At 32.8% G+C, this 12,780-nt stretch overlaps 1 protein-coding gene across 5 annotated transcripts in view; it reads right to left on the minus strand.

Annotated features, from left to right (window-relative positions):
• Ssbp2 (single stranded DNA binding protein 2) overlaps positions 1-12,780 on the minus strand; it is a 356,243-nt gene that overhangs the window by 22,138 nt on the left and 321,325 nt on the right. For all 5 annotated transcript variants that reach the window (XM_047556868.1, XM_047556869.1, XM_047556870.1 and 2 more), the window contains 2 exons: positions 3,083-3,118; positions 1,157-1,211 (listed from right to left, as the gene is read on the minus strand). In XM_047556868.1, coding sequence (XP_047412824.1) covers positions 1,157-1,211; positions 3,083-3,118 — 91 coding nt within the window. The remainder of the gene's footprint in view (positions 1-1,156; positions 1,212-3,082; positions 3,119-12,780) is intronic.

Consider the following 12,780-nt stretch of genomic DNA (forward strand, 5'->3'; position numbering starts at 1 on the left):
CTTTTGAGGAACATTAATGACATGAATTTTAAGCTTCTATATATCTCAAATTTCAACAAGTCAGTTAAAAATATGAATTTAACAATGAAACATAATTAAAAATTATTTTATAAAAGTTTCCTATTTCATCACTTAGAAGTAATTCTAATAGTTTATTTTCCCCTACTTTTTAGATTTCTGATATATATATATATATATATGTATATGCATATATATGTATGCTTGTGATCATATTGTATTGAATATGAACATTTATTTTTCCATTAAAAATCCTTTCAAAATAACTTTAATGAAATTTTAATTATATTCTAACATGTGCCATAAAAATTAATTCAATAACTTCACTAAAATTGAATTAAGAGTGAAAGTTATGTTGACTCTTTCACTATTGATTATGAAAAATGAACATCCTGTGCATAAATCTTGAATTTTATCTTTAATCATTTCTAGTTTTGGGATTACAGAATCAAATGGTATGAACCTTTCCACTGCTTTGATACATTTTACCAGAGTATTTTCTAAGACTGTATTCATTTAAACTCCAATCATTAGAGTCTCCAAACACATTGAATAGTCTATATTAAAGCCCCCAAGAAGAAAGGGTAAAGCTATTTGAAGTAATCATGTGAAATGCTTATGGCTATATTGACGTAACTTTTCAATTTAGAAGATTAAAAAACTTCTCCCACTCTGGTAAATTTACTAATAAGTTTCTTTAAATATGAGAAGTAATACTATAAGCATAATATATATTCATTTTAGCAAGATGACAGATGTGGTAGATCTGATTTGCTATTTTAAACCTAATAGATCAGTGTCAATAATGTTATACAGAATTTGTCTATGATATGAGCTATGAATCTTTTTCTCAGTTTCAAGGAATCTTTAAATTAGATAAATTATTGGATAGCTCACATAAGTCAACAATTTTCATCCTGACTAAATCAGTTACCCACAAAACAGAAAGGTTCTAAATGTTGATGTAGCTTGACAACAGTTATTTCACAACTGTTTCTTCCTACTTGCTACCTCTCTTATGAGATAAGAGATACGACTAACTTTATTTCATAAACACTTTGGTGAATAAACAATTTTCTATATTTTGTAATTTTATTCTAATAATCAAAAGCCCATGTGGCTAGTTTAATTACAATACCTGCTGGACTAGGCATGATGGGTGTTCCTGGTGGCCCTCCACCTCCTGGAGGACCCTAAATAATTATACAAAATTTCAGTGAAAAATAAGGCATTTAATTAAACAATGTAAGGAAAAACAAAGACTTATCTCTATAATAATCCAATTTGAAAATAACAGATGAAATATATTTCTCCATAATTTATTTTCTTTGAATGCACCATCATTTCAATAATATGCAAAACACAATTTAGCCTAACTATGTTGAGATTGTTTTGACAAGTTTCCAAAAACAATGAGCCTCTAACACTGATTTATTATTCATGACTTAATCACATCAGGTATAATGAGGTTAAGGAAAAACTACTTAACGGTGCTTTTACAAATCCATAAAACAGAAATAATTCACGTGTACTTGTGATTTAGTTTACTGTAATTTTCTTACATTTTGTATCACTATTATTTAAAATAGGAAAGAAAAAAGATATTCACTTAGAGAATATCTTTAAAAACTCACTTAGACATACTGATGCTATTTCTTTTTTCAGCATCGATTGCAACAGTTCTAGAGTAGAATACATTCAGCTATCAATCACATTAATTAGAAATGAGATACAATGCTGACTAATGCTGTGGGTTACTAAGGCTACAGCTATGCAATCATACAGAAGTAGAGATTAGGATGTTCTGAAGTTAATTCAGACAACCAAAATGGATAATTCAGACACTGGGTTTCAGAATTTTTCAGATGTTTCATGTACATTAATTCTTAAATAGCTAAATTTTCATTTCATTCATAGTGTGTAGATATAGCCTATCAATTATTTCAAATAATATATGTATATATATATGTATGTATGTATATATGTATAATATATGTAATAATATTATTTCAAATAATATATGTATTTGGTATTTAATAAACAAATTTTCCTTCAAATAAGTCTATATTTTTACTCAACTATGTCTGAGGCTTATTAAATGACTTTAAAAATAATTTTACCCCAGTTTTCTTACTTACATTTTTGTTTCATACAAAATGTGAAGAAAACTTCCTTAGTTGATATAGCTTATAGGAACATTAGCACTAAATTTACAGTTCCAATGCAGTGTGCACTTTTCACTATGTTGATACAACACTATTTCCAACACAGGTACAATGCTTATTGATTTTCTTCTCATGTACTTCTTTTATTTCCATTCCAGTTGACCCCAACCTCTAAACATTTCCTTAGGAAAGATTTCCCTTTTTATCATTTTGTCCTTGCTTTCCTATTAGGCATCTCCCCATAAATATTATAACAAATTATCCTTTATGGTGGCCTTAAGATGTAACAAGGATCGAATGTGATTGTGGTTAAAAAATCATTTGTGAGTTTCAGAGTTTTTATAAAACTTGTAAATTTGACTTCAGGATTATATGAATTATTGGAAAAAATTTAATGTATTAAATAATAATGAGAAATAGTAGGTTTTTTCAATGTTTAAGAATAACAAAAACTACAAGATACTTGCAAACTACCAGGCATTATTCTGCTGTCTGATTCACTTTGTGATTGGGAGAAAGTTTAACATCTACTTAGACTTAATGTGTGATGAGTGGATTGGGGAGGGGTTGTACATTATTCTCCTGGAGAATTGCAAATTCAAGCATATCATTGTTTAACTGAGGATGGCCTTCTTTGTGATTGGACAGAGAGCATTGTACTGGTTTCCAGAAACATATGCTGAAGTAAAACACAGTACTTAGGGCAATTCTAACCAGATTGATAACTGTTTCACTAATGAACATCAACATATGTACTGAGGTTGGCAGATGAAACAACTCAAGATGTTCATTTCTTGGCCAATACACAGAGGCTCTTCTTAACATCTGGACAACTATTTCATTGCCCAAATAAAACGTAACATCAATTCTTATGAGCAAACAAAACCAAATGTACTTACTACATAATTCCCAGGAGATGCTGAGGAGTATGGTATCTAGAACATGAACAGGACAAAAAAAATTTTTTTTGATTCATATGGCAGCATGGGACATACCTAAATGAATCAAATTCCTAATCTCTATCAAATTTTAAACTGTATCACAAAGAACAGTGAAAGATGAAGGAATATATGTCTAAGTGTCAGAAATCTGTATAACTATAATATCGTTTCTGATTTACAAGAAAAAATGTACATTTTAGTTAAAAGGAATTTACTCAGAATTACAGATTCAAGCTGTATTGGTTTCAGGTCAGTTGTACACATTGCTTAATATTAACGACTTATTCTGTAAATAGAAATATATATATGTGCATATATATATATATACACATATATATATGAAACCAGATTTTTTTCAAATTAGCAGCTTTACAAATATTACTTCTGAGCTTTTAAAAAATTGTTCACTATATTTGTGCAGTATGGATCAATATTTGATATATAGACCTCACCTTTCCCTTGGCCTATCTAATTAGCAACAGCAATTAGAAAATAATATAATAAATGCAAAATAATTTATTAATCTAATATTCAAAGACTATTGATTTGTGGGGATCATATATGGATTATAAAGTCCCTCTTTCTCTTCAAATTAAGTTCACTCTCTTTCTCTCTCTTTTTTTGGGGGGCAGTATCAGGGATTGAACCCGGGGTGCTTAACCACTGAGTCACATCCCCAGTCCTTTTAAATGTATTTTATTTAGAGACAGGGTCTCATTAATTTACTGAGGCTGGCTTTGAACTCACAATCCTACTACCTTAGCTTCCGGAGCCACTGGGATATGCACCATAACACCTGGCTTAAATCAAGCTCTTTTCTAGTGATTAGAAGTTATTAATTCCCACATTGCTCTGATAATTTAAGAAACGAAAACTAGAATATTTATATTTAAAAATAAGATCTTTAGTGCAGATATTACTATGGAAAGTTAAATCCAAATACTTTTAAAATTTTAAACACAAGCTCACTAGCTCGCTAGCATGAAGACACTGTATATTTATGAGACATTTTTGCTTTATTCTGATAAAATCTAATAAATTACTGTCCACCTGGAGTCAGCCAGCCAGCACCAGAATAGGACTTTTAAAGAAGTGAAAAAATTGTGGTACCTGAACCCTAATCTGTTGCTCTACCTCAACACCTGCCATATAATTAAACATAATAATATGAAATCAAAAAGAATAAGGAAGTATAACAGTTATGATTTTCTCTTGAATAATTCTTTGATTTTTTTTGAATTATTTGATATTAAGTTTTATGAAAAGCTCTTCTCCTTGTTTTTTGGTGTCCTTATTTAACACAGACCACACTTCCCTGGAGAACCTGCTTGTCTGCCTATGGGTACTGAGCACTGCAGATGACAATTGCTAGAGTGCCCAGAAGCACTAGTGATAAGGATTACTTGCACTACTAGTACTGAGATATTCTATGGCATTTAACATTGACTTGATTTTGTGAATGAATGCAACTTTGTTTTCTTTAGCCCTTTTCAGTTCATGACCTACCATCCTCTGCTTTACATTAAACATCTAATCACCCTTGAGATCTTTGGACTTTAGAGTTCATTACCTTCCTTTACCACACACTGCCCTCTTTTCCATTTACGAGTACTCAGAATGCTTTGGACAGAGATCCAAACAATTCCCTTGCCTAATATCTTTCTTATTTCTTATGACATTCACAGAATTGTTATATATTCCAACCAGAATCTGTCCCCACAATTCCCCCATGTTTACTTAGTAAATTATTTCTCTACTAGTGTATGACTAAATTACTCTACCCTTCCCCATTCCACTGTCAGCATTTTATTTCTGTCTCCAATACTTAAATTATCCTAAAGCCCATCTTTAGGGCTTTAGGATATGTTTAGGGAATGTTAATTCCCATCTCTTTAACTACCCCTTAGCTAAAATTTCTGTTTTATAGTAGAGATTTCCTGGAGGGAAACATAAAATAAGGTTGACAAGGTCCACAATATAGACATGTTCTCCAACTTCCACTTAGTCTTCATCATCTGGAAGTATTCTGACTTAGCCTTTATAGACACCCAGAAGCATACTAATGTGCCTGTACACCCATTAAACATTGTACATGTGTGTGGGTGGGGAGGGGTATGATCCTGAATTGTAGCATTTTCCAATTTCTGTGGTACAATTTACTATATGGGAGATTTAAAGTTACCAGTGACTTAACAAGCAGTTCAGGAACTTCCTGAACATTTAGCAATTGACTTGTGAGCTGACCCTGATGGTGATTACACCATCCTGAGTGTACTTTGCCCTCCTGGCAATAGTAAAATCATCACGTTCTTGCTATGACTTCATTTTCAGTCCAATACTCCACTGTTTTCAGATTTGAATTTTCATCTATTCTTCACAGGTAGAAAAAAAAAGAAATTTTCTGCTTGTTTTGAAAGCTAGCTTCTTCCAATCATTCCATTCTTTTAAGTCCCTGTTCCTTTTATGTTTTTAATTTTTCCTACTCAAGCTCCTTCAGAAAGAGTTAAATATAATAAAGTCTACCTTAAGCATGGTCAGCTAGAATGGCTGGATGTAGCTTATAGGAAATAAGTCATAAGTTTTTTTTTTTTTTTTTTTTTTTTTTTGGCAGTGCTGGGGATTGAACCCAGGGCCTTGTGCATGCAAGGCAAGCACTCTAAGTCATAAGTTTTACAGATACATGTTCAAATTTATATTTTAGTAAGATAATTCTAGAGGAACATGAACTCAAATTAGAAGACTATTGAAAAAATCCAGGCAAGGGATGGTAAAAAGAGTTGTAGGTAGTGCTGAAAAAGGTAAGTAGGAGTAAGCAAATTTAATAGTCATTCATTTCACAAATTATTTCACAAAGTGTGGTAACAGTGTGACAGACAAGGGAAGGATAAAATTGAGGTAATCCTGGGTTTCCAATTGGTGATAGTGCATGATGGTGCTACTCATTTATATATAAGGAATTCAGGAAATGGGGCAAGCTTAAGGAAATGTCTGATATGTTGGATCTGAAGGTACTAGTAGATATTGAAGTAGATCTGATCGACAAACACTATAAATATAGGTCTAGAATTTATTAGAGATCAGAACTAAAGACATGGCTCCAACTGAATAAATTTTAATTTTGGGCTAGTCACAATACCTGATTTAGAATTTCACCAGATTTCATGATAGTTAAAACCACATGAGGCTGGGGTTGTAGCTCAGTGGTAGAGCACTTGCCTAGAATATGTAAGGCACTGGATTTGATTCTCAGTACTGCATATAAATAAACAAAATAAAGGTCCATTGATAACTAAAAACATAGTTTTAAAAAACACATGCATCAAAATGGGGGAAAAACAAGATGAGCAAGCCAGGAATGTAATTAGAAAACTGTACCAATTGAGATAAGGCAGCAGATGTGATTGGATAAAAATTGGAAGAAAATATTTAAAAAAATCAAGCAAGCTAGACTTTTAAGAAGCAGCAAGTAGGTGCAGGTGGGCTAGAAAATACCTAAATTGCCGTATGGAGCTTAAGCCTTTTGGTCTTTCTGAGACACAACTAAAAATAAATAATAAAAGGGCAGTCTAATAACAATATGAAAGAATAAACAAACATTAAAATCACAAATGAAAAAATGAACAGATATTTAAAACAAAACTAAGCAGTCAAATATTTCAGAGGTCAGGTATAAGGCAGACAAAAAAAAAGCTTTCTTATTTGGTTGGTAAGTAGTAACCTTTAGAATGGGACTTTCACAGAATTTGGGTTGAGAAGTCAGTTGGGAAGTCAATTCAATATGCCTGTGAGGTTTCAGGTTCTGCACTCTGTGGAATGATAAAAGAAGGGAAACCCTAGAATTTACTCTTTAGTAGATAGTGGCAAAGGAGCTCACAGTGTAAGAGAAATGGATGGTTGTTTGGGATTGAAAAGGGCTGACAGGACTTTTCTACAATTCTGCAGGAGAGGAGGACAAGAGGTTTAAGGTGGTATTAGGATTTTACTCACTGGAATAGCATTTGAGGAAAATTCGAGTCAATGGAAATGGATAAGCGGAAGGAAGATTTTTTTTGAGGGAATGGGCAGCGTATGCAAAAAAGTAACAAGAGGCAGAATAAAGAGAACAATAGACAGAAGGATAAGTATTGAAAATAAAGAACATTTCTATTTCCAAAATAAGAAGAAAGAAATATGACTAAACATGTAATGATATTCTGGTGAAAATCAGAATCTGAAGAAATTTGAGTCTAATGGTCTTTATTTTTTTCTTTCCTCTGTAAAATATGAGACTTTTAGTTGATAGGGAAGGGGCCAAAGATAATGCAGGGGATACAAAGAGAATAATAAAGAATTGTACCAGTCACTGAGGAAAGCAGAAGTAGATGACTAAGGAAGAAGAGACTGTAGGTCAAGCACCAGTGAGGACTCAGTTGAGGTTCAGCATTGCAGATTTAAATTTTAACATAACATGTGAAGTGAAATTATAGAAATATCCACTAAATGTGATAGAAGTACTAAAGAAGCTGTTCTATAAATACTTCAAACATAACATTAGAAAATTCCAGGAAGCAAAAACAAAACCTTGTTGGCTACCCTCTAAATCTGCTTTTTCCCTACATTCCTAACTCAGTTGTGTTATTACTATTCTCCCAGATGCCTGGATTCAAAGTCTTGAAAACACTTTTAACTTTTTTGTTCCCTTTATTCCTAAATCTTCCCTCTAATACTACTCCATGCTTCATACAAAATGTCCACTAAGATAAAACAAAGATTAAAAATGAAGATGTACAATGTTCATAGCTGCTCAGTTCACAATAGCCAGATTGTGGAACCAACCTACATGTCCTTCAATTGATGAATGGATAAAGAAACTGTGGTATATATATACAATGGAATATTACTCAGCTATAAAGAATAATAAAATTATGGCATTTGCAGGCAAATGGATGAAATTGAAGAATATCATGCTAAGTGAAATAAGCCAATCTCAAAAATCCAAAAGACGAATGATCTCACTGATAAGCAGATGATGACACATAATGGGGGGGAGGGGGGCAAGAATGGAGGAAGGAGGGACTGTATACAGGGAAAAGAGGGGTGGGAGGGGTGGGGGGGAAGGGAAAAACAACAGAATGAATCAAACCTCATTACCCTATGTGAATGTATGATTACACAAATGGTATGCTGTTACTCCATGTACAAACAGAAACAACATGTATCCCATTTGTTTACAATAAAAATAAATTTTAAAAAATGAAGATGTAGAAGACAAGTAAAATCATAGAACTGGAAGGTCAGAATCATAGAACAAGAGTCCATTATTTGACAGATGAGAAAATTAAGGGCTCAGAAAATTGTCTAAGTTAGATAATTCAAGAGTTCTGGTAAGAATGTAAATTTTATAAAATAGAGATTCTGAGTCCTAATATCTATGATTGTGGTGTAGTGGTAGGGGCCAGAGAATTAACTAGAGAGCTTCTTTTTTTTTTGTTTTAAAAATTATCAGTAACATGTTAACTAAGTACCTTTAACTGTAAAGCTTACCTTGTAAGCACTGGTTAACTAGAAATTAGTGAGAGCAACATCAAGACATCATAGCTGGTGGAAAAGGTGAAAATATTTTTAGTGCTCTTAACATAATGAGTTTCTATTTGTATAGAGCACAGCCTATTCCAAGCAAAATATTTTTACTTTATTTCCCTTTGCTATAATAGATCCTCACTTTTTTCCTCAAAGGAATTCCCTCTTTCTTTTTCCTGGAAAGCTAGTGAGTTGGTAAGTATAAAATTGTACTGAGCCCTTTATTTAAGGTTTTTTTTTTTTTTTTTTTTGCCTGTCCCCTCTTCTGCTAAAAATTCCTTTAATTTTCCTTGGTAAACCCATAGTTTCCTCTACATGGTTTGAATGGGGCTTACAGAATAGGCACATGACCTAGGCATAGCAGAAAAAATATTATATCCCCATCCATAACCGTTTTGTGAATGAACACATGACCCCAGCTAAGCAACTCCAGTAATTTTCAATTTCTTTATTAAGCTGATAAGGAGTTGTGTTCTTTTGTACTCAGCTGGAAGCTGTGAGGATATGAATCTGAAGTTTCACACCTCCTTGCTATGAAAAGGGAAACAAAGGCAAGAAACTAAGTGACTGGGTCTTGATGAGGTTCTTTGAACTCTTGGAATCAAATGTGACCAAAGTCAAATTTAAATCTGTACTTTTCAGATACCTGATCTAGTAATATTCTCCCTCAGTATGAATCTATTTTGGTCGGTCTTCTATATGTGACCCCAAAGAATTCATTTTTGATAAAAATACTTGCTACTTAGTGATCATACCTTAGTGTGCAACCAAACCAAAGCATACAGGCTTTATGAAAAAGATAAATAAGGAAAAACTAGAATTGGTGGATCTGTAAACAACCTTCCAAACAAGAATCCGAGGCTAAAATTATAATGTGTAGAGTCAAGGAAGTTCAAACTAAAAATCATACTTTTATTCTGAATTAAAAACAAGAATTTGTCCTTAAAAATATTTCTTCTGCCATCATGTAAGAGTGCCAAAAAACATTTTTGATCAAAATACTTTTCCAGGACAAAATTGTGGACAAAGATTATGAATAGATAAATGTATTATGGATAATGGTAGGCAGGTTTCAACTTCCAGAGAAGTGAATTATAAACATGGAAAGCAGAAAAGTTAGAACTCGGTAGTGATGGACTGAAATATTGAAGCCTTAGTTGCACTTTGTTGTTGATACATACAGATAAATATAGATACATGTGGTACGTAGATACACTTACATCTATCTTCTAGTTCTGCTGAGTGGAAGGCCTAGAAGCTATATTACTCCAATGAGTTCTAAATACCACTCTCCACTGAAAAGACATGGGACTCCTTAAATAAATGGCTGTTTCAGGGGTTTAGGTTGGGAAAATACAAGATAAGCTTTTGAGTGCTAAAACAATAATGGGGCATTTTAAAAGCACAAATAAGGCTAGGGATAGCTCAGTGGTAGAGCACTTGCCTAGCATGTGTGAGGCCCTGGGTTTGAACCTCAGCACCACAAAAAGAAATCACTAAAAGCACAAATGGTCCAGCTTGACGGGATTCCCACTGGCCAAATTTGGGACAATTTCAGCATGCTAAACCCACTGAATATAATTATCCATCAGTATATATGAACATAAATTAACATGAATGAGAAAGAAAGAATAGTTTTTTGTTCTAGTAGAAAAACAGCTAATATATGGAGAAGGAAAGACAGAATTAGAAAATATCCATCTGGCAACCAATAAAGTAAAAAATTCAGACAAGAGCCATCAATGGATGCCAAAAATAGCTGATGAAGGTATAAGGAAGAAGGGGATATTTACTGTAGCTTCAAAGTTCTGTCTCCAAGTTAATAGTTACAAAGGTAAAAATAATAATTTTACATTTATAGAATTCTGACAAGCAACACCTTAACCAAATGATCAAAATTAACATTACCAGTAGTGGTACAAATAACCATATGTGCTTCCTGAAATGACACACTGAGAAAAACACAAAACTCCTTCTGTGGTATTCTTACCAAACATGAACACCCAAGTCTAATCATGAGGAAAGAGCAGATAAAACCAAATTGTGGGACATTTTAAATAACTAGCTTGCATTTAACTCAAATGCAAGAATGAGAAAGATAAAAGCTGGGAAACTGCTGTAGATTAAGAGATAGAGACGTGATAGATAGATGCAAAAGAGAACTGGGTTTTCTTTTGATATGAAAGATATTGGGACAATTGGTGAAATCTACATAAGGCCTATAGACTAGAAAGTAGCATTAAGTCAATGTTAATTCCCTTATTTTGATCATTATTTTGGAGCTATAAAATAACTTTGGTTTTAGGAAAAACACACAGAAGTATTTAGATATAAAATTTCAGGAAACTTAAATGGTTTAGGAAAAATGTTTATGTATAGAGAGGAAAGCATAAGGCAAATATGAAAACATTAACACTGGGGAATCTGGATGAAAGGTATATGGCAATTCTTAGTATTATTGTAAGCTTTCTGTAAATTTAAAGTTACTTCAAAATAATGAAAAAAAACAGTAAGCAGAGCATACTTGAAAACAGCAAAAATAAAAACAAAAAACACTTTAGTGAGCTTCCCTGAAAGTCAGAGGGTCACTGAATTAATACAAACTAAAATTGTTTATAATATTAAATAAACATAGGAAATCTAAGACACTTGGAATTCAAAATAATATAGATAAGCTGTCACTACAAAATAATTTGGGTAAAAAAGTTCACCTTTTATACTTTTTACTTCTGTTTCATAGAAGTCCTATGTTTCTACTAGAAAGTCACCAGTTTCCTGTAATTTCTTCCTTCATAATAAATCATTTGCAGGGGAATGCTTTTCTTTTTCCTGCTCAGGATGATGACTACTTTCTCTTCTGAAGAGAAAACCTGGCTTCCTCCCACTTCTTTCCCATTTGCATACTTAGAATGAGGTTAGGTGCTTCCACATGTGATATTTATTAACCAAGGGGACTGCTTTTTGCTCTTATTTGCCTACATTTGTGCTGGTCAAATACCCATTTCAGAATGATCATTAGACATCAGTATGGTGTGCATACCTCCTATAGCAGTTCTTAGTGATTTTAAACGGTCTAAAATAATGCAGAACTGATGATCTAATATAGTACCCATAATGGTCAACTCTAAGAAATCCTAAGATATGGGTACTCCAAGAATCATCATAATGTAGAAATCTCTTCTTTCTTTGCCTCTATGGAATCCTCTTCACTTGGATAATATACTCCCCCTAAGTACAATGAACCATTCTCAATATCAACTCCCTAAATGTTGCTCACCCTCCTAAGTGGCTGGATGAGTATATAAAAGGAGGGAATGAAGAAGGTGGATAGTGTGACTTGTCCTCTGGCTGCCTGCAGTGAGCAGTTGGGATGGTTAGCTGAACCGAGTGTGAGGAGGGGAAAAGGATCTTGCTTCTAGGTGGAAAGGCTCATCCACCCTAGTTAGGGTGGGATGTGGTTGTGTTTTAAATCCTGGCTTCATTAAACTTATAGATAATAGAAATTCTTTCCAGATTCTGATACTAGGAAGATCGTCAGGTTTCAGCATCATAAAAAAAAATTTTTTCAGCATCCTTATGGGTATTTCAATAGTAAGTTGCAAGAAGTGTATTTTGAGCTGCAAACCAAATGCCATTTAAAAGTGAAATCTTGAATTAATTAGTTAAGACAAATAGCAAGAAGCAAACAAAAATATAAACTCTTCTAAAGCACATAAGCAAACTAAGAGAATTCTGGAGGAGTGAAGTTATTCACATTTCAACAATCTAACAAGAGTATCTTATGAAGATTTGAATAGTTCATTGAAGACCCAAATAGAAGTGACATCATTCTTTCCACCTCAAGTAACTTTATTTAATTAGTAAACATCATATATATTAAAACTAAGAAAACTGGGTAGTACAAATTAATAATTTTCTTACAAATATATAGTTATTTTTCTTAATTGAGAAGAAAGTGACTTTTGCTTTGGAATAGCAATGGATTTATAATGATTTTTCTTTTATCAAACGCACTTCATTTTTAACTTGAAGTTTAAACAAACATTACACACACATTAGATCAGTTTCATGTTTATTTAGCATTAAGGCCTCTGGTA

The sequence above is a fragment of the Sciurus carolinensis genome, chromosome 6 (assembly GCF_902686445.1).
Source record: "Sciurus carolinensis chromosome 6, mSciCar1.2, whole genome shotgun sequence".
Lineage (NCBI taxonomy): Eukaryota > Metazoa > Chordata > Mammalia > Rodentia > Sciuridae > Sciurus > Sciurus carolinensis.